Source organism: Abrus precatorius, unplaced genomic scaffold (assembly GCF_003935025.1).
Source record: "Abrus precatorius isolate BTA unplaced genomic scaffold, Abrus_2018 Scaffold8, whole genome shotgun sequence".
NCBI lineage: Eukaryota > Viridiplantae > Streptophyta > Magnoliopsida > Fabales > Fabaceae > Abrus > Abrus precatorius.
Genome location: NW_020874428.1, coordinates 33108609 through 33134820, shown reverse-complemented (window position 1 = coordinate 33134820; position 26212 = coordinate 33108609). Strand labels below are relative to the sequence as shown.

The 26212-nt window shown below is 32.0% G+C and overlaps 4 protein-coding genes across 6 annotated transcripts; 2 read left to right on the top strand and 2 right to left on the bottom strand.

Moving 5' to 3' along the window:
• The first annotated feature begins 1113 nt into the window (after positions 1-1113).
• On the top strand, positions 1114-5700 carry LOC113846633 ((DL)-glycerol-3-phosphatase 2). Its single transcript, XM_027475121.1, has 6 exons — positions 1114-1384; positions 1503-1727; positions 3575-3635; positions 3788-3935; positions 4125-4204; positions 5282-5700. The coding sequence occupies exons 1-6, from the start codon at positions 1318-1320 to the stop codon at positions 5412-5414; spliced, it is 714 nt and encodes a 237-aa protein (XP_027330922.1). The 5' UTR covers positions 1114-1317; the 3' UTR covers positions 5415-5700.
• A 5459-nt stretch (positions 5701-11159) lies between these two features.
• Positions 11160-11938, bottom strand: LOC113874749 (auxin-responsive protein IAA33). The gene is made up of 2 exons (XM_027512963.1): positions 11493-11938; positions 11160-11241 (listed from the first exon to the last, which is right to left on the bottom strand). Exons 1-2 carry the CDS (start codon positions 11936-11938, stop codon positions 11160-11162), a joined length of 528 nt encoding a protein of 175 aa, XP_027368764.1.
• A 3611-nt stretch (positions 11939-15549) lies between these two features.
• On the top strand, positions 15550-17493 carry LOC113847531 (probable small nuclear ribonucleoprotein F). The gene is made up of 5 exons (XM_027476699.1): positions 15550-15666; positions 15755-15842; positions 15967-16004; positions 16119-16183; positions 16919-17493. Exons 1-5 carry the CDS (start codon positions 15661-15663, stop codon positions 16986-16988), a joined length of 267 nt encoding a protein of 88 aa, XP_027332500.1. The 5' UTR covers positions 15550-15660; the 3' UTR covers positions 16989-17493.
• A 2955-nt stretch (positions 17494-20448) lies between these two features.
• LOC113874947 (NADPH--cytochrome P450 reductase) lies at positions 20449-26027 on the bottom strand. Of its 3 annotated transcripts, none has more exons than XM_027513269.1 (18): positions 25531-26027; positions 25396-25455; positions 25233-25309; positions 25045-25102; positions 24870-24956; positions 24724-24760; positions 23961-24030; positions 23654-23845; positions 23482-23574; positions 23160-23385; positions 22981-23064; positions 22735-22886; positions 22227-22323; positions 21807-21956; positions 21634-21711; positions 21381-21503; positions 21185-21298; positions 20449-20859 (listed from the first exon to the last, which is right to left on the bottom strand). In XM_027513269.1, the coding sequence occupies exons 1-18, from the start codon at positions 25864-25866 to the stop codon at positions 20779-20781; spliced, it is 2115 nt and encodes a 704-aa protein (XP_027369070.1). In that variant the 5' UTR covers positions 25867-26027; the 3' UTR covers positions 20449-20778. The 3 variants fall into 3 exon arrangements, with proteins under 3 accessions (XP_027369070.1, XP_027369069.1, XP_027369068.1); XM_027513268.1 differs by having other exon boundaries at positions 25408-25455; positions 25531-25992; XM_027513267.1 differs by having other exon boundaries at positions 22978-23064; positions 25531-25866.
• Between the last annotated feature and the right edge of the window lie 185 nt (positions 26028-26212).

Here is a 26212-nt window from a genome sequence, read left to right as displayed (position 1 = left end):
ATTTAAGATAATATTGTTTAAGCCGTATATGTCTACCATATAATTAGTGTAAGCAACAAATATCTTTATTTAATATATATGTGTCTATATATATAAATTTTGGAAGGAAAAGGAGAATAAAATAACATGTCTATTTCTATTTCTCTTTATATATCACATATATAATTTATTTAAGACAATATTGTTTGAGTCGTATATATCTACTATATAATTATTATAAATAACAAATATATATATATATATATATATATATATATATGATATTTCAAGTAAAAATAGTTTGTATTTTAAAAAATGAGAGATATTAATAATGATTATTAAATTAAAAAAAAAGTTTAAATTTAATGTTATTATTTCACTATTTACTTTTTTTTTTGTCAATTAATTATTATTTTTTTATCTTTCATAATAACAAATTCTTCTAACTTGAAATGTTCTCGCTCTTTCTATATATATAGAGGTAAAAAAATTTATATTTTTAAAAAATTTTACATCTATTTATTAAAGTAATAAATTATAATTTATTAAATTTAAATTAAATAAAAAACTTAAATTAAGTATAAAATTTTGTAGAGTTACACTAATGCAAAAGATCTTTTTTCATATATATATATATATATTGACAATATTTATTTAAAAATAAAAAATAATATATTAGTACAATTATAAATTACCAAACATGTATTTACTATAACAAAATGCTATATAAATACATTACATACAAAATATTGTCCCCTCTTTTTCTTAAAAAAAGTCCTCTAAAATAAATAGTTGAATATTTATTTATTTTTATCTAACTAAAATTCGAAGTTCGAAATGGCCTTAATATCCTGTTTTGCTTGTTAGACACATCTTTAATACATGGATTTACATCAACTATTAATTTTCAATTATGTATTATATATTACTGGTAAGATTATATTTTTAAGAAAGTGATCTTACATAGATAAGCTCTGACTTTGCATGAACTTTATCATGTATAAATATTACAAAAAATTTAATTATCACATTATAATATATTTACAAAATAAAAAAAGCTACTTAATTTTAACTGAGCGCGTTTTATTCTTATAAAAAATATTATGAAATAGAAGAAATAATTTCTTAACGAACGTTTCAAATCTCTTTGTTAGCAAGATCCAAATTAATGTGAGAAGAAAAAAGGAGGTCGCGTGAAACATTCACAAAATAGGAGGCGTTTCGAATCTGCAGTTGTGGATCGGACAGTGGGCAGGAAGCAGAGTGCTGCATAGGGTCTCAATCCCATTGTTCCGTCGTCGTCGTCGTCATCGTCATCATCATCATCATCATCTCGCAATGGCCAATACCTCTGTTAGAAAGCCAATCACACACGTCGTTTTTGACATGGACGGTCTCTTGCTCGGTCCGTTGGATCTCACGCCACATTGCCACCTCTTCTGTTTTCTCTCTGTCATCTGTTAATATATTTCAAGGTCAATTTTTGTTTACCAATTTCATATATGGACTTGCTTCTCTCGCAGACACTGAGAAGTTCTACACCGAAGTTCAGGAAATTATACTTTCTAGATACAATAAAACCTTTGATTGGAATCTCAAGGCAAAGATGATGGGAAAGAAAGCAATAGAAGCTGCTAGGGTCTTTGTTGAAGAGACTGGAATTAGTGATTCTCTTAGTGCTGAGCAATTTCTAGTAGAAAGAGAGGAGATGCTGCAGAAATTGTTTCCTACTAGTGACTTGATGCCAGGTATGTGGATTAATGGAGATTGGAGACCCATGTCTTATTATCATGAAGATTAAAGAATCGTTTAGCTATTAACTATGGTCATATGAAAATTGGAACTTATATTACTGAAAATTGGAAACTTGAACAGTAGTGCATGACAGAAAAAGGGCACATGAATTTATGTATTTTTCTATTTGTGTTGCCTGCATGTCCTTGGTTTGTTCTAGACAAGCATTCTCGACAAAGGTGGCAACCCAATTATTTAACTGTTACGGATTTATTTTTATTTTTTTGTTAATATAAATTGGAATGAATTACTAACCAGAAGTTTGAAAATTTCAGTTAATCATCCGGTCATTATCATCATCTATTGCCTCTGTATTTGTCCTTAATTGGGTGACATTTGAATGTCTTAATGCCATACAGAAAGTGCCTTTTTTTGTAAACAACTAACGTATGTGTGTTTTATTGGTAGAAGATTTCGTCCCATTGGCTTTATTGATTATAAAAACTTGTTCAAAAATGCAGATTCCACTATTATCTGCTCATTTCCATCTCTGTCTCCCCACATCTGCTACCCCTTCTTCAACTTCTTTTATGGATTTATGACAATATCTCTATTCATCTCAATACTTCACCTTACCATTATCTCACCATCCAATTTTTGGATCTGTTACTTTTGTCTTTCTTGGAGTAATTTTTTATATATTCTCAATAGGTTCTCTTCATTCTTTTCACCCTCCCAGTTTCATTAATTAACTTCTCTTTGTTCAGTCTCTGATTCCTCTCAATTAATCAATTCTAATATCTGCATTGTAACTTCTCATTGTTGGTTGTTACCTTGCAGAGTTGAATCTTTTAACTTGTCATCATTTTTAATATATGCATTTTTTCAATTTTTTGCTGTGGTAAGATTCAATCTAAACATATTTGAAACAATACCTTGGGCATCTTCCTTGATTCTCTTGGTACACATAATGAAAACTTGAATAGATTCATCTCAGTATGGATCTACTAGGGGCGAGAAGAAACTACATTGACACATATGCAGCATAGCGATATATGTGGAACATCAGAACTTGTAACTTCTTTAATATAGTTTTGAACTTTGAATGCATAAAATCTTATTGAACATATTTCTACTATGATTTTCTACCTAGATGCTTCTGTATATAACTAATATTATTGGCATCTTTGAACTCATTTTTGACATAAAATTATCTTTTTCTTGTTTTTAAGTTGCTTCAAATACATTTGTTTTGAAATGCTTGTGCCAATTTAGTTGGTATGCTATTAAAAAACTGCTTGTTCGGTATAGGAGTGTGGAATTCCTTCCCTGTATGTAGTTTTTGTGACATTACATTGTCATATCTCAAAATATTTTTCACAGAAATAAATTTTCCTCATAAGCTGCTCTTTACTTTTTAGTGGAAAATGTACATGTTTGTTCATATAAAAACCTTCCAAAGATTCTAGATTCAATCTTCATGCAAGCCATGGGTTCTCTAAGTGTGTGTTTTTTAATAACTTGAGGGTGTTCAAAGACTTCTGTTATCTAAACTAGTTATTTTGTTGTGAAAGCCTTATCTCTTAGTGTGTGTTTTTAAATACTTTGCAGGTGTTCAAAGACTGCTGTTATCTAAACTAGTTATTTTGTTGTGAAAACCTTATCTCTACCTTTGTTACAGATAATATTTAAAGTATTGGGTTGGGATTAGTACTGAATAGTTTATAGTGTATATAAGTTGGCTTGTCAAGCTCAAAAGACATGGTATATAAATACTTCAATATACAAATTCTGTGTCATATGCACTACTAATATGTTTATTTATCAATGTCCTTCTGTGCTGTTTTTTCATTTATCATAGGTGCTAGTCGTTTAATCAGGCATCTACATGCAAAAGGAGTTCCAATTGGCTTGGCAACTGGGTACACTTCATCGATCTTATGTTTATTCAATTTTATTATTCTATGTCTTTTACCTTTTTCTTTTTCAGAGTTAAACAGAAGAAATTTATTTCCTACCCACTATATATTTTGGAGGATTTGTTATGCAAAGTTGTTGACAATTTCCTGTACAGTTCTCACAGGCGACATTTTGAATTGAAAACTCAAAGACATCGTGAACTCTTTTCTTTGATGCATCATTTTGTTCTTGGGGATGACCCTGAAGTTAAACAAGGCAAACCTTCCCCGGATGTATTTCTTGCAGCAGCCAAGAGATTTGAGGTATAACAATTTTTGTTGTGCACTTGTTGACAAAATTGTCTGCAGATTAAAGGATTACAGATGCCATTTTTTCCCCCTACTTTGAATTTGGGATTGCGTTCATTTTATGAAGTATTGTATTTCCAACTTTGTCAAGTTTGTAATCATACATAGTGGTGTTGTAGTTAATGATGAATTGATGATCAACAGGGTGGATCAGTAGATCCTTGTAAAGTTCTGGTTTTTGAAGATGCTCCCTCAGGAGTTCTTGCAGCTAAGAATGCTGGAATGTAAGTGAATTGAAGCATTTGATGATATTTTTTATTTCCATTTTTCAAAATTTGAATGCAATGAACTCTGGATTCCAAAATGTGCCGGCATTTAGTAGAATGGGTGGGTAATTTAGTGCTAGATCTAATTGTCTGCTTCAGATCCTGCATTATTACTTGCATGGTATATATAGTATACAAAATATCTCCATCAGCTCAGCTTTGTATATCATTGATCTGGAATTGATGAAATCTGTACTCAAAACGATTTCTTCAACCTAACAGTTATGACAGATTGCTTCTGTGAAATGTTTATATGTTCAGTGGGCTCTTTCCATTCTCTCTCCCTCTCTCATATGCGGATACAATAATATGTATACTGCCTGTACTGCCTGTCTGTGGTGTAAAAAGCCGTGACATGTGAATATTAGAAGTTGGGTGACAGATTCCACTGTCTCTGTATGTTCCTGCAATGGCTAAGTTTGGATGTCAACTAATTTTAAGTGGCAGTTGATAATTTTTTTTTTACGAGTCAGATAGTCAGCAAAAGGTCTGTGGAGTCTGATTGCTTGTCGCAGTGTTCATGTTACAAAAATGAAGATTCCCGTATTTTTCTGTCTTAATCTCATATATATATGAACCAACTTCAAAGGTTTGAGATAGCTACTTGCTATAACGCAATTGTTGGAGTTTGGAGATCTTTTACCCCTAAAAAAAATCTATTACACTATTCAATTTACTGGTGAATAGAAAGCCTAGGGATTCTCAGACAACTAATAACTGGAACTAATTCGTGAGTTGGTAGTGGGACGGTTTACTTTCTTCACAATGATGGAAGGGCTACAAGTCTGAATTTGAAAAGAGTAGAGCATTTAGTGAGTTGAAATGGATACACTGATTTCTCCGGTCTTAATGTCAAGGTGGCATTTAGTGTGGTCCCTCATAATACCCAGTGTCTACTTGTTCTTATTGGTTATAACCCATTTCTTACCAATCAGTTGTAGGTTATTTTGATTAAAAATGAGTACATTGTGCAAATGGAATTAGTATTTTCGTGTTCAATTTGTTATTAATCTTTCCTGGTTACTTATCGTACAGGTCTGTTGTTATGGTTCCTGATCCAAGGCTGGACAAATCTTTTCATGATGCAGCAGACACAGTGTTGAACTCACTGTTGGATTTCAACCCTAGCGAGTGGGCTTTACCTCCGTTTGAAGATAATGGTAGCTGAACTTGTGGGTTTCTATTACCGTCATACATTTTTACTGCAGACAGAAAAAGCTGCACATCTTTTGTACAACTAATTGACGAGTAATTAATCCCTTTCTATAGATTGTCAGTCACATCATTTAACCTTTATCTTATTGTTCTTTGGTAATAGTATTATATCGACTTAAGATCTTAGAGAGTCGATATAAGTCCTATATATTTGCGTATTTCTCTGGTGGCAAGAAACGTGATTGTTTTGGTTTATTTAAGCCGAGTACTACTCATTATGGATCACGATCAAAATCAAATTGTTGATAAAATTATTTTGGAATCAGCTAAAACATGGTTGAATTAACCGGTACGTCTAGTTGAATCCGTTAATTGTTAATATTCTTGATGGCTTAATTGGTTTACTTGCAAACTCCTTTTCCTGGAATCGAAAATTTTTTACTTCCAATAAATGCACATAGTAAAGCGTGTGTGAACTAATTTTGACCTCAAATCTTATTTCGTACAGCGTGTTCCGTTTCCTCAACGACAATTCAAACAGGCACTAAAAAGTATTTTTTGCACAATTTATATTAATGGATATAAGTTATCCATATTACTCGGGCAATTGGTTTAACTGGTTGAGAATTTGATTTGATTAAGCTTGAATATAGTTCCTGGTTTGGTTTGGTTGTAACAGGATTTGATTATACTAATTTCAATTTTCAAGTATTCTGGACCCAATGAGCTGCCAAAGTAACTAAGATTTATAGTTTATTTATTATTATTATGGAACATGGAATGTGGGTAACAAGGTCCAGGTAGTTGGGTTATAAAGATGGTTTCGGAGCAGAGGTGGCAAAATAAATTATTCGGTTTGAATTGTGTTGGTCGGGCTTGGATTTTGAGCTTCAGTGAGTCAAATAAATAAATAAAAAAGCTTACTTTTTTTATTCAGACTTTAAATAGAAATTTAAGTCTAACTCAAGTCTGTATTTTATACTTAAAGAGACTAAGTTAGTTCGAACTTTATTAAGAAATAGTTTGGATAAGTCAGGCTAAAAAAAGCTTATAATGAATTCAAGCTTAAAATTTAAAACTTAGATCTTATGCATGTTAGACATAAGATCATTTACAATTAAAAAAATTTTAGAATCGGATGCATGTTATACATTTAATCATACGGTGTATTAAATTTTTTTATCAGCAAGGAAGAAAACATGTGTTTATTAAAATAGAATACCAGAAATACTCAAAAGATATAACAGTATCATGAATTATTCATTCAAAGAACACTAAAAGAAAATCTTGCTTATCAAAAGCACAATAATTAATTTAATTAACAATTTCTTGTAATTAATATCTTCAACGTTTCGCATTTATAATTTAAGGTTAATTATATGTTATAGATAAATTATCTAAATCATTGTTTTTTATGTAGTTGGCTCTGTCTTTGAGTAAGAGAGAGTTCCTGCTGGTTGCTGGGGTCATGAACGTCTTTGGTCATGTTCTTATCCCCTGAGTTTAAAGTTTGTTCCAGCAGTACAGTTCACTTCAATGAACAATTTGATATCTCTTAATTTGTGGCACAAAAAGTTTTGGATTAAATAATTTATTCAATGGAATTTTCACCTCCTTCTTACACCAAGCTTATTAAACTTTATGAAATTACAAAATTATTCTCTTATTTTCTCTTGCTTTAAAATTTAATACAACTCCCCCAATGTTTTTTTTCAAGCTAAACTTATTTTTGTATTTAGATTTTTAAATATTTTTCTTTGATTGATTTAAAATAAAATAAAATAATAATTTTTGTGAAATTTGTTATTTTTTTAAAGAGGTTTGTTATGTTCTTTTTTTCTAAGGGCGTTCTAAGGTTTCTAGTTCTACTTAGAAGGTTTATCCAACTATTTAAGCTAAGCAAGGTGGTGGTTTTATTCTTTCTCATTCATTTTAACTCAGATTTCCCATCCTTCTGTATGTTTTCAGTTTTCACTTTGTCATTATTGACAGTGGTCCTTTACATTTATCTGTGTGTGGTCCATATCGATTTTAATTGAAGGAGGGTTGAAACCCTTTAAATTTGAAGCTAATTTAGAGGCTTCATATTTAAATTGGTGGTTCCATTATTAGTCATCAGAAGTAACCAGTTCCCAAAAGTTAAAGACTGTAAAAAGATGAACAAGATTCTCTAATTAGTATTTATTGTAGCACGCCGCTGTGCGTATGTACCACATGAAGTAGAAAGGAAACATGAGGGGAATATATGTTTATACGAGAAACTATGATTGCACAGATAAAATGGTTAGAGTTTTTCACAAAGCAAGTCCACTTTTTTTTACCCACCCGTTGTAGAGAAAAAAGATAGATACTAAAAAAACTACAAAATAACTTAATAAGTAAGGAATGTACTGTAGATTTTACTTTTATGCAACTAACAACGTTAATGTTTATACCAGTCCAATCGCACACGAACATGATAACTAAGCAATGAAGGAGATTAAAAGAAAAGACTTGTCCTGGCACCCCGAATTAAAATTCATTTCAATAAAGTGTCCCCATCTTAAATGGAGGAGTTTATGATTTGCCTAAGCATGAAAAAACTTCTTGCCTAGGCCAAAGAGAAAAAGTACTTGATTTGTATAACTTTTTAAATTTAATTTCTACATAAAAATTAAAATAATCTCTACTGCTGTTTCATATTACATAACGCCATTGAAGTAAACTTGACATAGTTATTGAATCTTTAATGTAAATTCTGACATATTTTGATTATTCAAATTATATTCATTAATATATGCTTTTAGTCTCTATATATATTTTTATAATTAATCCCTATACATACCTAACCACAATGTGAAGGTAGGGGAAAAATACATTACAGAAAACAAAATAGAATATGAGAGGAATACATGGTGAGTTTCACGATGTAGGTAATTGGAAAAGAAAGGTGTGACTTGGTAGATATCATGGTAGAAAAATGGAAAATATTTGATGTGAAAAATAGAGTCTATGATACAGAAGTGAAAACTGGAAGACAAATTATTGAGAGGATGAACAATCCATTGATGAAGGGTGTTTGGTAGAGAAACGATGGCAACCAACAGCTTAGTACTTGTGGTGGCAACCAGAGCAAAGTGGTTAATGAAAAAAAAAAAAAAAAACTTCGGAAGAGAAGATGAGAAGCCAAAGTAAGATAAATAGATGAGGGCATGATCATGATGCAATTTTTTTAGAATAATAACTTTAAAATGTTTTATAACCTAATTTGGATAAATTTTTAATAAATACTTATAAGCGTCAAATATTAATAAAATAAATTATTTTTTATAAATTAAAATTAACTAATATTTTTATTTAATTTTTAAAAAATTGAAAAGATAAATTATTTTAAAAAAATTATTTTTATATTATTTTTCTTTGATTATAAAAATTTATTTTAAAACTTGCTAAAACTAATCCAAATATAGTCAAACTCAAATGAGTTGAATAAGTGAATATCAAACTTTAACGACTGTTGCAATACTAAAAGTGTTTCCTTGAATATTTTATCAACAATAATTTAACATATTTAAAATTAATAACATTAAAAAAATTATTTTCTAAAAAAAAAGTTAGGCATAAGAAATTGCCTTTGTTGATATATCTTTTACTTAATAAAAATTAAACTATTAATATAAATAAAGTGGCTATATCAATAAGATGATATACATTCTATTAGTATATGATGTATCTAGTAATTTTTTTACTCATAGAATTCACACAGTAACTCCAATATTGTCTTCACTTCCCATATGATTTTTTTTCATTCTCTTTCGCCTCTCTTTTATCTTCCCTCTTTTCCGTTTCAAGAAAATAAAATATTTTATTTTCACTAAACTATTGCATCTTTTTCTTTTTTTATTTATCTTTTTTTAAATATTCAACTTTAAAGGTAAAAAAAAAAAAAATTATCTTCTCTTTTGGTTTGCACATTCTTTAAAAAAATGATATTATTTTTTATTACTTATTTTTTCAATAAATGACTTAATTAAATTTCAAATGTATACAATTATATTTTTACTATAGGGTATATGACTTTTCTATGAATAATATTGAAATGCATAAATGTCAAAGCCTAAATCATCCCTTGAGAGCACTGAAAATAGCAAGGGGAGCACATATAAGAAAGTACCATACAACATTGTTACTTTAATGACATGCACATTAACTGGACCATTATATAAGCTAGCAAACACCACTTATTATTAGACAGGGAAATTGGCTTAATCAGCATCACCCAACGTGTCTTTGTGGGTATCCACGGGGAGGAGCATTTATATTATATTAAGGACATCATCGACTTGTTTGAGTGTCACTTTGACCCGTTTCAATTCATTGGAAATAAATTTGTTTTTGTTTTCGGTTAGTTCTCTCTTGTTGTATATGTATTGTGTCTTCTTTCGAGCAAATAGAAGAAACTACACTAAATTTGCTCCTACTGCTTTAGACTTCAATCAATTCATCAACAGTTTCATATTGTCATGGCTAGCTGCTGTCTAAGGTTGGTCCTGTTGCTTCACCAACTGGCTTCCCTTATAAATAAGTTGAATAATACCAAATGAAAGTATTTTGTTAATCTCAATTCTTAGAGTTGAGTTTAAGCATTCATGAACAAAAATTCTTTATAAAAAAAATACATATTTATTGTATTAAAGTTATAAAAATTATAATAAATACTTTTTTTTAAATAAAACTTACTATTAATTTTTAGTTACTTATCTTCTAAGGATTAAAATTAATAAAAGCAAGAGGGAAACGGTTAAACCATTTTGTTGCCATTAATCCATCGTATTAATTGAGAGCTGAATGCTTGAAAAAAAGATCTCAATCCCAGCCGCCATTTTCCCTGTCAAATTGAGAGTTACTTTATCTTGTCTTATGGTACGCAAATATTTCTAGAAATGAAGAGAGGACGGAAAGAAGTGAATGACAGAAACATATATAGGTTAACTGCATAGCATATAATAGTGTGTTTGGTGGTGCGTTTGCCGCACCTAAAATCACGTTTCAAGCTTGCTGTCAACCGAATTTTGTCATTTGTCATTTGAAAAACTGTATGTAAGGCTCACGTTTCAATTGGAAAATTGTGACTAATGTTCTGATGTAAACAATATGTAACTTTTATGTTGCACTGAGGATTTTATACTAAATTTGACTAAAAGTTTTTTTGTGATAACTGTTTTATAGATATAATTACATTATTATAAACTTGATTTAAACTCAAATCAATTTTATAAAACTATTTCATCCAAATACATGTTAACGCTATTATATATTTAATAGCAGACCGTATCATTTTTTTGGCAAAGATTTTTAGTTTTGATCTATCTGCAACCCAACTCTTGCTTTATTAGCATTTGAAACAATTCCATATATTCAATTTTGTAAATGGTAATGCATGCCTGCAAGAATCGTATTATGAAACCAACAGAGATGCAATAACCACGCACCACTTTGTGAAACAACCAAAATTTTTTTTCTCAATGATAAAAATAAAAAGTAATAATCAAATAAACCACGAATTGCTAACTGGGAAAACGCCCTTTTTTATTCATATCATACCAGCACACAAAGGCTTTACATGTACTTCCAACTGGATTAACTCGTAGCCAGTATTTCTGCTAAAGTTATTGCTCATTCCTGACCATCCCTGAAACACATTTTCCACCCACCTTTTCCAATTTTTTTGATTAGTTTCTACTTTTCCTTCATAATTTGCAGGTGAGGTGATCATCACTTATGCCCCTCTTGTCGTACCTTTCCTTGAGTTCCCCTTGGTTGGAAGTATCCGAATTCTCTTTGCCACACGTACAAAATCCCTAAATAACACAAATACAAAACCATCAAACTAAATTTAGTCACCGCATCTATATACGTGAAACAATTAAAATAAATGTTCATTTTCCGATAATAATGTTTAAATCTATTTCAAATACAAAACATACCCTAAAAGTAACAGTCAAATAATTAGAAAAATATTATTAATATATCTTTATGATAATTTCTGATACATCCTTCGTATAATTTCTAATAATTTATTTTATTTATTAAGAATTAACGAGGTGCTTACTTCCAACTAAGGTCACCAGCTAGAAGAAGATCGTTTTCCATGTCTTCATAGGCAACAAGGTGACCAGGAATGGCATTGGACAGGTCAAGATCATCACTCTCTGCAGCATCATCAGAACCATCCACGAACATTTGGCGAAGGGCTTTGGCGAGACTTTGGTAGCTAGCATGGTTATGGAGACTGATGCGTTGGCAGATGGAACGTCCCTCTAAAACAACTGTCACTGCAGGAACCACAGTGGAGACAAGATCATCATCCTCAAGCCCAGGGAAGCCTAGGAATTTGTTGCTATACTTGGCCATAGTAGCGTTGGTAGAGTTGTTGTTGTTGTTGCTATTACCGTAGAAAGCTAAAGAAGAAGAGTTTGAAGGTGCACCCATGATTTGTCTTCTATCTTGCCATCTCTGTTTCAACAAGTCTTGTCTTTGGGGGTCAAAACTGTTCATTCTATAAGAAACTGATGAGGTTTTGGTTGAGTAGTGATGTGTGTGCAATTCTTATAGTATACTTGTGGAAGAGAAAAGATATACTAGATATATTTGTATTCACACAGCGACAAATGGTTGGGACTTGGGGGTTAATGCAGCATGGGAGGGAGAAAGGAGTTAAGGTCTGAATTTGATAGAAATGGATCAAAAACTGAAAAGGGTTAACTTGAATGGAGTTTGGTAAAAGTTCAGATCATAAAGAGGTAGTGATCAAAACTGAGACCTTGTGGGGTTCCTGGGGCACTATCTTTGATGGTGCATGTATTTGATGAAGTTTTGTTGAAAAATGAAATACATATAGTAGATGTAAGAGAGAGAGAGAGGGAGAGCACAAATGTCGGAAGACGTCAGATAGGTGTCTAGAACCCACCCCAGCCTCGTGGCTTAGTTTTCCTTTTTCAAGACCATTTAATAGAGTCCCCTAACCCTTAATTTCTTCCTGTCAAAATATCTCAGTCACTTTTCATCTCTGTTCCTTAAATTCACTATCCCCACCACCACATTTCTTGCTTTTTCTTCTCCTATAAAACTGTTATATGCACTTTTTTCTCCCTTTTTTTCATTTTTTTAAATCTAAAGTCACGGAGAGAGAGAGAATTAAGTTAGGCAAATGGGTAGGAATCGTAGGGAACGTACGAGATCGAAGAGGGTGGGGATGTTTGCTTGTGAATGCAAAAGATGGTGTTTCCTTAGATAAATAAAAATATATTAGTTTATTTCAATTATAATTTATTGTAAATGGTTTAGAACTATTAAAATACTAGAGCTGCATTTATGTTTATGGTAGGTCTTCTTGTCAAGATCAGTTACAATATAAAATATTGATGGGGATGACCATAAAAATTAATTTAACGCGTCAAGAAAAAGCAAACTTAGCTATGCAGACGAGACTACACTAAAGAAAGGTTAAAACAATCTTGAAAATTGCAGTGTGCATGAGCAATGGAGACGACCGCGCTGCGGTCGCCGAACGGTTTGCTACATTGAGGAACCCAAGTGTTGAGTTTAATTTGCTCCATTACTGAAAGCTTTCTGAAGAGAATTATAATTACTAAATTACAACAATATCTACATCATCGCTTGATTAGCTGAATAATGTCACTGACAATTTGACAATTTCTAAACTTATTTATATATAATTCACGTTTAGTTACAAAATTTGTCGTGTATTAGCTTTAAATAGCAAACAATAATTTATACATATGGCTTTATATGAGTTTAATGGGTCTCCTAAACTTTCCTAGAAAAATCAGTTTGTGTATCAGATGTGCAACGATGTGTATAATTAATTGTAATTTTGTGATTGTGATTGTAATAATTGCATTAGTATCATTATTCTTTAGCGAAGGCCAGTTTTTGCTTAACTGGTTTACAATGTGTGTGCATGGCTTCATGAGAACACAATCACGATTTCAAACTGAAAGTAGGCAGGGCCTAGTTTCAAGGATAAGTTGGATTTTGTTGACCTTAATTACGTTAAACATGAGAGTCCGATTTCATTGACTATATTTATATCACTAATTTATTTAACTTTTGGCAGAACAAGTTGGAGAGTTGCCTTCAAACTTCACTGCTACGCATATAGATAACAAAGTTAGGCACGGTTTTATGGAAATAATTCGGTAACAACAACAATTCACGCGTGAACATTATTTTCTCTATATTTGTTTGAAGTTGCAAATTAGCTCACTAGCTGTCTCATGTAGCATGTCCCAATGCCAATGGAAAAGCCATCAAACACTAATCACCGTATAAAGGAATACAAGACGAGGCTTTGATTGATATTTTCCACACTCGATCGAGTAATTTGGCATTCAAAATTTGTTGCCGGGTTAGTCGGTTAGTTTACGTAGATCACAAGGTCGCCACTTAGTTTGTTGTTAAATAAATAAGAGGCTTCAAATTGAAGCGCACACACAACCAAAAACACGAAGTAGCCCAAGTTTCGATTTGCAGGTGACAATTGGCTTTATCAAAAACGCAAGCAACCTCTTGTGCTGTAACTTGGGATCATAAATTCTTCGCTTTGGGATTCGATGTTATGCGGGGTTTGTGTCATTTGTCTCTGCAGAGACACTACATTATATTAGGGTTGTGTGAGACCCAAGTGTTCATACACAATCCATATCATATTGTAATGGGAATACGGTTTGCAAAAGCTCCTTTTATATTGCAATTGTACAAAATACCTAGGATTAATAAATGATGTTCTTTATTTTAAGGTGGTATTTTGGTATACGAATTTATTGCATGATTTGATCATGTGAATAGCATACTAAATGTGCACTCAGCACAGAATAAAACAACAAAAACTCTAGCATAAATTGAGATAGATAATCTTGATCTAAAGAGACCAAGTTGGAATACAATTTCCTGTAAATATTTGAAAAAAATGTAATAATAATTAAAAATAAAATAAGTTTTTTTATAAATTAACAATTTATAGACACTTATTTCTTTTAATTTTTTTTTATCTACCTTCTTCAAAAGTTAATTTTATATATAGAAAGAATAATTTATTGTACTTATTTTCTTTCATAAGTGTTTGTTGATAAATTTATCAAAACTAAACTATAATCTCCCCAAATTTTTACCAGATAACATTGTCTAATTGATTTAATTAGCTTCATTTTTTGTGAGGACAGAGGTGATATTGTTCACCGCTATTTTTGTTAATATTAATTTTTAGAATTAATTATAAGTATTTGAATGTGATATATTTTTTCAAGAAATTATCATTCTAAAAATATAATAAATATGTTAGTTTTTGACAAAATTTATTATTTTTAGTTGCTTAAAACCTACTTTATATGCTTTCCTTCTTAATATTACGATGTTGCAATGTAACTTTATGTGCTGTTCTTTTTTAATGTCAATTGATAGAATTCAAGTTAACTAACAAATAAGAAAAAGCTAGCTGACTACTTATTTTACACGGTGTGTGTTTTTGTTCAACCAAATTCTATGTTTGGTTTTATATTGGAATAGAGTATGTGTACAGTAGACGTCTGGTCTAATAAGAAAAAAAAATCTTCCATGTTCTCTATTTTATAACACTTGAAATTGCTTTTTAATGGGCAACAAAAATAGTTTCGGCCAGTATCTGAGTTAAAGATTTGAAGCATAATTTTTTGTTCGTGGAAAAAACTTAAATTTAATGCTTAATCATAATTAAATAAAAAAATTTTAATCTTGAACTTGGTTCATTAGATTGTTATGACTTTTCTTTTTGGACAAGTTTGAATAAATCATGTAAATTTTGAATATAGAAGTAGTGAACTTCTTTGAAAAAAAAGATGATGACTATTTTATTTAAATTTTATTTCTTGAAAATTAAAATCAGTTAAATATTATACATATAAGATGATAATAACCAAAATTATAAACGGCATTGGACTGGAGACCAATTGGGCCTCGTAGAATAACAGTAAAATTCACAACTGATTCAGGAATTGCCTTTTGTTTTTGTTCTTTTGGGCTTTAAAGACTCCGCGTGTTATTTCGGCCCATACTTTGTCTGCATTAGCTTTTCTCCTTAGCTAAGTGGGCCCGACAGCCCAGTTGGCTACCCAAAAAAAGTCCTGAATTCCATTCCAATTTGCCTTGGACACTAAACCCTAATTCCCGCTTCAAGGTATCGCAGCCTCCACAGCTTCTGGTTTCAGAGATTGCGATCTGCAATGGCGGTGAGTATCTTCCTCTTAATCACTTTCTATGCGTTTAGTACATTATCCCACACACTTTTGCCTCTTTTGTTTTTGCTCGGTTTTGCAGACTATACCAGTTAATCCCAAGCCTTTCTTGAACAATTTGACTGGGAAGCCTGTTATTGTGAAACTAAAGTGGGGAATGGAGTACAAGGGTAGGCACAGTCCTTTATTTTGGGCCAATTTTTCTACTGCTATTTCGCTGTTACAAGTTTATTTGTTAGGTGGTCAAACAAATACTGCAGGGATGTTATTATCATCTTTTATTTTGATTTACAGGTTATCTTGTTTCAGTTGATTCCTACATGAACTTGCAGGTGCTTTTCTAAATTCACTCTTTGGTGTTTGCTTGCTCCCGTATAATAATTCTTGCTTTGGGCTGTTGACTTTGTCGCTAATTTATTTTTTATTATCTGTGTATATTTCTGTAGCTGGCCAACACTGAAGAGTACATTGAAGGCCAGTTTACTGGAAATTTAGGAGAGATTTTAATCAGGTAACTTGCATGTTAACTATTCTATTTGCTAGTGGTATTCATGTTTTGCTAACTTATATATGTTATTTCTCATTATGGTTTTCTATGTTTTGAAGTTGATTTCAGCATTGGAACTGTGTTTCTCTATAATTTAAAACCTTTTTTTTCCATTCTGCTTTATAACTTGATTTGTGAGCCAGAAGATAATATCATGTGCGGCTTTTGAACTTTGTTTTTCTGTTTAATTGAACTGGGTGATCTCCACATAAATGTTTTATTTTGCCTAAAACTATTTTTACTTTCCTTTCTAAGCTTCTCACGTGAGAGCGTATTGATCATTCAATCTTGGTCAGGATTGGTTTTACTCAAATCTATTCTTGACTATCCATTTATAATTGAGTGTTCAAGATTTCTGTCTCGCACGTCATGCTTCATATTGTTAACCCAGATATTATTGGCAATGCTGATTCTTGTCTCCGCCGACATCCTTGTTCTGCATCTGCATCATATTCTAAATAAACTTTTTTTAGCGCAAAAAGCAGTGAATCTATGGTGTTTTTTGTAATTCTGAACATGATCAAAATGACTGACACTGACACTCGAAAGCGACTATATGCATATCATCCTTTGAAACATACTTTGGATGATTTTTTTTGCTCTTGGTAAGATTATTTCACCCGGCCACTGTGACCTCCTTTGATGGTGTTAGTTCTTAAATGTAGTAGTTAAGTCTTATTCCATTGTTTGTATTTGTAGATGTAACAATGTTCTCTACCTTCGTGGAGTACCAGAGGATGAAGAAATTGAAGAAGCCGCAGAAGACTAGAATGATAGGTGCTAGTTGTAATTGTTATGACATGAACAGAACTCCATTTTTTACTGTTTTTGTATCATCACTTAAATATAGGCTTTCTTTAGTTGTGTGTAGTGATTTGAATCAATGATATGCATCACTTGCGATAAGGTTACCTATATTCAAGTTCTTCACATTCCTGGCTTTGGTTCTACCAAAATCATAAGCTGCATATCGATCTTGATGTGTTTCAAATACGGGTGAGAATGAGGATAGCTTCTCTAGAATACGCATGCAGCTCGATATGTAGTAAGCTGAAAGTTTTAATTCATAAAAGTTAAGACAATTATATAATTGATATTCCATTCAAGTCACCTCAAAGTAGATGTTGAAAGATGTATTATCGCGCCAGAACATTACTAGCATGCTAGAACTTGTCGATGCTTCTATATTTCTTTGATTTTGAAGAAATACCTGGAGATGGAGAGGATGTGAATTTAAAATGTGCTGTTAATTGTGACGGATGGTTTTTAAGAATTTTCGAATTGATGAGGAAGGTTTTGGGGATTTGTTAGCATGGCAATCGTGCTCTCGCTTGTTGCGTCATGGGTGACATCCCTAAACTAGAGTGTAAATAAATAATAGCGAGTTTCGATATACAATTTATTTAATAAAATGTAAATGATAATTTATATTTTTAGCCAAAAATGATAATTTATATTATAAATTTAATAATAAAATTTATTAAAAAATTGAAATTAATTTTATTTGATTGAGTTATACTAAAGAAAAATTAAATTAAATTTTTTTAACATTTTTTTTATTTTTTTTAACGTGTTAAAAAATACATTTTTAGATGGTTAAAAATGAAAACAATTATTAAAAGTAAAAGTATTTATTATTTCAAATGTGTTAAAGGTATATTTGATATGTATTTTGTCGTGGTAATTTAAAATATTTAATAAAATATATTTAATATTTAACATACACTCTTGTATACACGTTAAAAAATTATAATTAAATAAATTAAAAACATACCTTAAAATTAAAATTAACCTAGGCATTGATTCGGCTTCTTACAAAGGACCAGAATCGGGTATTGGTATTGGTATTGGTTTTGGGTGCCTTTGTTGCTTTTAAAAGTCTGCAAGAAAAGTTCTGTATCATGGTATTTTAATTCCATTTAGATGAAATTATTAATAAGCATTTACAATTCAGGTTTGGTGAAGATTGAGGCCAACAGCAACTCCCTATGTGGGTTTCACGTGTCACAGAGTTTTGTCAAGAAACTCTTCAATTTGCACAATTCAAACAAAAGAACAGGGCCCACATTTTATTTTTCTGTGGCTGAATTTCTTGGCATGTCCACTCAAGGGGTGCGGTCTTAATAACTTCAATAATAATGTTAGTTGGAAAGTTTGGAGAATTCATTCTTCATAGAATTCTCTAGCAACTTCCACAGCTTTCCACGATCCTTCATTTGCCAACAATTTATGTTAGCAAGGCCAGAGGAAAAATTATATTTAAAATAATACAATTGTTCTACTCTTATTCATTTATTTAGAAAATAATACAAATTAAAGAATTTAATTATTTTATTAAAATTAACTACTAAATTTATTCATTGACTCTTGAACTACTCTAATAATATAAATATTTAGTGTAAAAAGTAACATAAATAAAAGAATATTAAGTAACATGATTTTAAACTTATGCATAAACAAATTAATAGACATATTTTTTCTCTATAAAATAAACATTAAAAATATAATATTAATTAAAAATATCATAGCTAAAAGGTAATGTTTTGAACGAATAAAGAAGCTCCTGTGAAAAAATATTCATCATAATTTATTTTAACTCTTATTTGTTTAGATATTATTTTTAAAAATATGTTATAATATAGATTTATAATTCAAAAAAAATTTAAACATATATTTCAACGATATTTAATAATTTAAAAATAATTATATTTAAATGTCAAAACAAACAAGTTTTAAACCAGTGGTGTGAATATAAAGGAGTATTTCATATCATGAAGTAATAATATTCAGTGTTGAAAAAAGCGATAAAGTTGTTGAACTAAATTAAACACGGTTGATTGCCAATGCTCGATCGCGGCATCAACTACCCCATTAATGGTTGGCATCATTGCAGCTGCAGAATAACATGACGAATATATTATAAGGTTTAGTCGACAACACCTATATCTTAATTTTAAGGGATTAATCGATGAAAGTATGAGAGGATCTTACATTTGATGAATTACGTTTCATGTTTTTTATTCTTCTTTTAAAAATAAGTAAATATAATACTTTTTATAAATATTACTTGTATTTTAATCTACATGTTTAGAGAGAAAAGATTATTTATTTATATAAAAAATTATGATAATATTATTTATTATTCTTTTACTAATCCTATCTTTCTGTCTATTTAAAATATTTATATTACTTGAATTGTTAAAGAGTTAAAAGAGTTAATAAGGAGTAAATTAATAAGCTTAGTAAATAATTTTATCAAAATAATTATATTTTTTAATTTATATAATTATTTTTTATAAACAAATAAATAACATAATAAACTGTAAAAAAAAGTTATAAACAAATTTTAATATTAAAAAATAATTTTTATATAACTTTAATTATCATCCCTAAAACATTTTTTATCAAAATATTTGTTTATACTGTTTATCAGTTTTTTCGTCTTTTCATTTACATTTGAAAAACTGTAGATATGCATTATTTTAAATAATCATAGAATTAGTTCATGGTATAAAAAACATATATGTAACCATGGTGTTATCCATGCCTTACATTTCATCCAAAAATTAAAAAAACTTATAGCTTTTGTATTTCTATAATTTACTAGGCATATAAAAATTGTGTTGTGTTCGTATGCACGCATACATAAGGGAGAAACAGAATGAAAAGATGATTTTATATCATCAAACTTAACAATTTTACAATATTAAATATTTTTATAAAATATTGTTTTCATTGTTTTAATTATTAAATCATAACTATTTTTTTTTAAACTAGCCACAGTTATCTTCTATGTTGAACAATCTTCTTCATGTCAGTAATATTTTATAATAAAAAATTCATTCACAAAATTCAAACTCGAGATTATTTGACGCTATCCAACCTATATCACTAATATGAACCTCCATTATTATTGATTGTTTATATTCAATCTCAAAAAATCAACAATAATAAAAATCTAATTTAATAATTCTTATATATATATATATATATGCAATACTAAATAATTTTTAATTGATGTAATATTTTATAAACATAATTTAAATAATAAAAAATAAATTTAATAAATTTAGCAATAAAATTATCTAGTAGAAGTAATTAGTAATATGAGAGTAATTAGTAATTAGCATATCCAATCTTCATCTGTATTGGAATTAGCATCTTGAGATATTTAATTCTAATAACAATACTCACAGAAACGATAGTTTCTTTATGTCCAAACTTTTTTGGTAGCTCATACAATACAAGGAATTGTCTGCATCTCCGAACCTTTCTTTTAGGTTCATACAATACAAGAAAGCTAAAGAAAATACTTTATAGTCTAGGTATAAACAAAGTATATAAATTACGTGAACAAAAAAGAATTCATTAGAAAATATAGTGAAAAAGAATCATAGGAAATGTTGCCATCACGGCAACAAGGACCCTCTCTCTTTGAGGGCACTGATGGAAGGCAGCGCAAATAAGGCCCCTTCAATATCTTTTACCCACCACTCATATATATATATGTTTACGCGCGTTTTATTATCAGACACCCAACGGCTTGCTTTCAGATATCATCACCACACATCGCGCAAATATCTGCCAGTCATTTGTAGATTCTTTATCATGCTCTCAGCTTCGGAACTATCCAGAGAACCCTGGAATTCACAAACGCACAAACCTGGTTAGCCACAAACTCCAAATATTGGAAAATTAGTGGTTAATATAAAAGAAAGGGTAACCATCACGTCACGAATATGTCCCGTACTACACAATCAAAATAGACACGTGTCCACGTTTGGACCAAAAACAGGGACACGATGTCCACGCGCTCTACGAAGCAGATATATCGTTTGGTATTATTAAATGGTAACAACAGAAAATCGCTGTAGTCAGCAGCCAATAATACAAGGCAGTAAATTCGTAATTGTCCAAGTCATCAATTTAAAGCAATTCAAGATTTATCGTTAAAAAAAATTATACCTGCTCTTGCACAATTGTGTGCAGAGTGCGGTGTACATCCCTAGCCATGCCCTTGGCATCACCGCACACATAAATGTAAGCTCCCTGCGATATCGTGCTCCAAATATCTGAAGCCTGTCACAGTGAAGTGTTGCTGATTAAGAGAAGGCGTAAATAGTTAATTGGCAATTAAACGTATCTGAGAAAAAGTAGGTACCTTCTCCATCATTTTATGTTGCACATATTCTTTGGTGGGTCCCTCTCGGGAGAACGCAACAATTAGCTCGGAAAGTGCGCCAGTATTAACAAAATGATTCAACTCATCTTCATAGATGTAGTCCTTTAATAAAAAAATATTTTAAAAAATATTGGTAAGGCGATATAAAATATTAAACCCCTGCTAACACACATGCGCACACACCTAGGACTTAGCCACTCCTTAAGTCATAAATCTAGGATGGATCACTCACCATTTGACGATTCCTGCATCCAAAGAATAAAACGGAAGGGCCAAGTTCAGCTCCTCCTTCTTTCAGAGCTAATCTCTCCTGAAGTGCAAATGAAAAACAAAGATAAATAATTGGCACAGGCAGATGGATGGAAGAAAGAATTAGGAGACAAATATCAAGTCTTTGGTTAAAACCTGCAAGAAACCCCTGAAAGGAGCCAATCCAGTACCAGGACCAATCATGATTATAGGAACGTTATTATCAGCTGGGAGTTTAAAATTGGACTGCCTAACAAAGATAGGACCCCAACTGCAGTCATGACTTTTCTCCAGTGGCACAGAATTCTGGACATCAAACCAAATGATCAGTTTTGTTTTCAAATGGAGGCATAAGCAGTTTAGTTTACTCACTGAAAAAGCCCATAGAAGACTTAAGATGTCTAAATAACCAGATATTGTCATCAAAAGCAGCCAGATATTGACAGTAAAAATAATATTCAACCATACCAAATTCAAGTTGATATTCGTACTTTAAGCCAATCTTTTTAACACAATTATGCATTGCCGATCTTAAATAGTTTAAGTAACCATAATCTAGGAAACAATCATAATTACCTTCATCCATGTTGAACACACTCCTTTGTGAATCCTTCCAGTGGGCATTTTATCATAAACTAATGCACAGGTAACATGAATTCTGTTTGGTGCCATTCTGTCAACAATTACAGCAAACAGCCTAACAGTAAGTACAACATAAACATATTTGATATACAAACTCTGTAAGAAGTAAAAAAATCACATAGAAAAAATTCCAGTTTTGAGATCATTATGGACATGCTAAGATTTAGACTCTATTGAAACTTTGGAGTTAATTGGGTTGGCTAAGAACTATGTTGGTATGACTTTGGAAATCAGAACACCCCAGCTATTGCAAAATTGGTTGCCAAATTTTGCTGACAAGTATGCAATGATTTTTCTCTTACTGCATGGCTAAGACAAGTAATAAAGATTTATAAGGCTTCCACAACTTGGTATTCATTTACTAGTATCTCCCTAGTCACTACATGCTCACACAATACCACATGTAAAAACAATAATGCACAAGCAAAAAACAGAAGTATACCTTGGAGATGATGAGATTGAATAATATCTTGGCTGCAGGCGAGGAGCAACAGCTGCAAAAAAGACACCAATTGGAGGTCTGGCTGATGGAAATTCAGTCATGACCTCAAGGAGACTTCTCTGAGAGGTAATCACCCACTCTGAATATTCATCCTGCAGAGGCAGACCAAAGTAGCATACAAATGAGAAACATACGGACAAAAATTTAATTTAAGTTCCCGTGGTATATAATATAAAATATTACAACCTTTCCAGCAGGTGAGGCAAGATGTCTTAGTCGATTGGCTTCAGATGGATTAGATGCATGAGCAGCTAAAGCAAGCAAGGCAGACTGGAAAATATGTTAAAATAATTATTAATTGTTAACATAAATGGATATAGGATTATAGTTAGAAACTGAGGCTGCATCAAACTCAAAACAGGCACCTTTTTGGGTGAACTCAAAACATCCGCATATCGTGCAAGTGCTGTTCTTAAAGTACAGGGTGGGAATGGAGGTGGCAACGAGCTTCCACTAAGTGGTTTCCCATCTTCATCATCAGTGTGGATTGAGAAATAGGTATCTGGTGACAAACCTAATAACCTTACTGCCTCTTCCACAGTTTCAGACAAATTCTCACAGTAAACACCAACATGGTCCCCTGTTTCATATCTGTGAAATAAAACAGCAATAAGAACAAGGAAATTGTACGAACATTATATAGACAAGTGTATTTCTACATCTATATTTCCACAAGCAGATACTTACACAACTCCAGAGCCTGAAATGTCAAATTCTAGATGAGTGCAAGAACGATCTGATGCAGGAGTATGAAGCTCCTTTCGCACAGCCACATTTGCCCTACATAGGTAGCAAGTATTCATGTCAGATTACAGTATGGCCCAATTCATTTGCAAATGAATAACCTATTCTAATGTACCTGACTGGATGTTGAGCATCCACAATGGCATGACCATTTACATTATGCCACTTCTTTTCGTCAAAAGCTGCATCTAATGGATCATGAACCACAACCCGGTACTCCAAGACGGCAGCAGTATAAGGTGTAGACACAGTTGTATCATCCTCATCTCTAAGCAATTGATCCAATGCTGGCCACAGTTCTTCTTTCCTGAAATAACAGTCATCATAGTAAGGGAAGGAGAAACAGCTTGCAACCTCAGCATCAAAATACAGTCCTACACTCCTGCTCCAACATATTCAATTCAACTTAAATATTTCAATACCATGCAGTAAAGTCATCCTCAATGCATTGATCATCATCTCCTAGACCCACTGGCACAAGACGCTTCCCCCCTGCAATTGCACAAGATAGGTCAGATTAGAATCATTGTGAGAATCTATCAAAGTGGGAATTTTTTTTAAAAAATAAATAAATTAAATCATGTGCATTTATAATCTTAATAGAATATGGAGAATCAAAAAAAGGTTACTGGCAAGTAACAAGCAACAAAAATTAATTACTTGCGGAATTATTATTAAGTATGGAGATTGGGATCTCATGTGAGCATCTTGTGAAGGAAAAAAAAAAATAGACAGAAAAAAGTTGTGTTAGGATTGCCTTTGTGGGGCCCTATCGAGGATTCTAATTGTGACTAAACCCTTTGCGTCTGAATCTCTCTTCAAAAAATTACCTGTCAGCGTGATCCTCGTGTGAGATCCAGATCCGGAAAATTGAAATAATTTTTCCCTAGAAGGCTAGCAATAGGGAAAGAAGAGAAGTTTCCCACGCATATACTTAACTATCAAGACTTTCAGCCTTCGGTACATGTATTACAGATTCAATCAACGCTCAGCATTATACATAACATAAAAGTGACAAAAATCAAAGTAATGCACAGAAGTGAAAGATACCAGTTGGTAAAAAAAATGTGTAATTTTAAAGACTTTTCTATTATTTATAATGTTGATTCCCTGCAAGCCTAATGTCAGAGCAATTATGATTGTCCAATCTAAATTTAAATCTACCAATTGGACCAAGAGGGCTACCTTGCTCAGCAAGTATCTCATCCACAACCTTTGCCACCTGCATCAATTGACATAGGCATAAGATACACACAGCATAAAGCAGCTAGCAACTCCATGATTAAGTCAAAGCATAGAAAGCCACAAAAATGTAAGAATTCAATGTGAACCTTGTTAAAATGCTCGTACTGTCTGTTCCCAAGGCCAAAAACACCGTACTGAAGATGCTGAAGCCATCCTTCTCCTCTCTCATTCCCCTAAAATCACAATCCCACACAAATTCAACAAATAATACAATAACTTCACTCTCAATATCAACGCCACATGCGCCAGAGACAAACTTACCTCTTTAAACCATTTATAAAATCTAGCCGCATTATCAGTTGGCTCACCATCACCATATCTGCATCCACCCCACAACAGATTAAAATTTGAAATCCCTAAAAATATTTTAAACACACACATACAAAGACGAATAGAAACAAACCAAAAATAGAATAAAATAAGAAGGGGCAGAGACGGAAAACACTTACGTAGCTAAAAAGAAAAGAACGAGCGTCTCCTTTTTCATCCTTTCCTCGTATTCATCGTCATCAGCTGCATAATCATCCTGCTCGCAAAATCCGGAAGCTCAATCGCAAAATCTACGCAACAAACAAGCCAACAACCAGAGAAAAACGGTTACAGTAACATTACCAGATCGATTACTCGAAACGTGGCCTTGTCGTATCGCGCTTTAGCCTCTTCAGCTATCGCCTGTTCAATTCAAGTAAGAGGTCGGTTCCAGAACGCAGAGAGGGAATTAATTTTTTGGCTTGCTAGACTGAATACCTTAGCGAATCCTTCGGCGGTACCGGTTTGAGTGCCGAAGAAGATGGTGACCTTTTTGGTGCCGTCGTCGACCTCAACTTCAGGAAGCTTCTCGACGAAGCGTTTGGGAGGCTCGAGAGGCTTGGACTTGGGAGAGGTGGATCTACGCCAGACGAAAACGACGACACATCCGATGAGAACGGCGACGGAGGTGGTTAAGAACATGAGGAATTGACGGTTTTCGAGTAAGAGTGATGCGGCGGCGTCGGAGGAGACGTTGGAGGGATCAAAATTGCCTTTGATGATGGCAGACATGAGATCGAGAGGGGAAATCTTGATGGAGGTTGATTCTTGCATGATGGATAGGAGAGGAATTGAATGAAGAAAGAGTCTCTCTTCTGGGAAGTTGGTGGGCACAATGCGAAGTAGTTGGGAGTAGAGAGAGACTCTGAAGAAGGAAATGCGCTGGGAGAGGAAGTTATATTGTTGGGAGGGAAACAATGCTTCACTGAACCAACGCCCACCAACCCAGACCGGTCAAATCCACCTACCACCCCTCCTTAACCCTGGTTAATCTTTCCTTTTTCTTTTCTTTTTTTTTTTAACTCCCAATTTAATGATGTATTGTATTAAAATTATGAAAAATTAAATATATTTTTTTAGTAAAATTTTGATTCTAATTTTTAAATAATTTTTACTTTTA

Excerpts from the sequence above, each read along its gene's own strand:
- LOC113846633 (XM_027475121.1), top strand. The coding sequence starts at position 1,318 with ATGGCCAATACCTCTGTTAGAAAGCCAATCACACACGTCGTTTTTGAC. Across the intron at positions 3,936-4,124 it reads CAGCAGCCAAGAGATTTGAG|GGTGGATCAGTAGATCCTTG; the intron begins GTATAACAATTT and ends GATGATCAACAG. Across the intron at positions 4,205-5,281 it reads GCAGCTAAGAATGCTGGAAT|GTCTGTTGTTATGGTTCCTG; the intron begins GTAAGTGAATTG and ends CTTATCGTACAG.
- LOC113874749 (XM_027512963.1), bottom strand. The coding sequence starts at position 11,938 with ATGAACAGTTTTGACCCCCAAAGACAAGACTTGTTGAAACAGAGATGG. Across the intron at positions 11,242-11,492 it reads GCTGGTGACCTTAGTTGGAA|GGATTTTGTACGTGTGGCAA; the intron begins GTAAGCACCTCG and ends TGTGTTATTTAG.
- LOC113874947 (XM_027513267.1), bottom strand. The coding sequence starts at position 25,866 with ATGCAAGAATCAACCTCCATCAAGATTTCCCCTCTCGATCTCATGTCT. Across the intron at positions 24,031-24,723 it reads TGAGATACTTGCTGAGCAAG|GGGGGAAGCGTCTTGTGCCA; the intron begins GTAGCCCTCTTG and ends GTGCAATTGCAG. Across the intron at positions 21,712-21,806 it reads CTTTCAGGGGTTTCTTGCAG|GAGAGATTAGCTCTGAAAGA; the intron begins GTTTTAACCAAA and ends TTTGCACTTCAG.
- LOC113847531 (XM_027476699.1), top strand. Across the intron at positions 15,843-15,966 it reads GTGGGGAATGGAGTACAAGG|GTTATCTTGTTTCAGTTGAT; the intron begins GTAGGCACAGTC and ends TTTGATTTACAG. Across the intron at positions 16,184-16,918 it reads TTAGGAGAGATTTTAATCAG|ATGTAACAATGTTCTCTACC; the intron begins GTAACTTGCATG and ends TTGTATTTGTAG.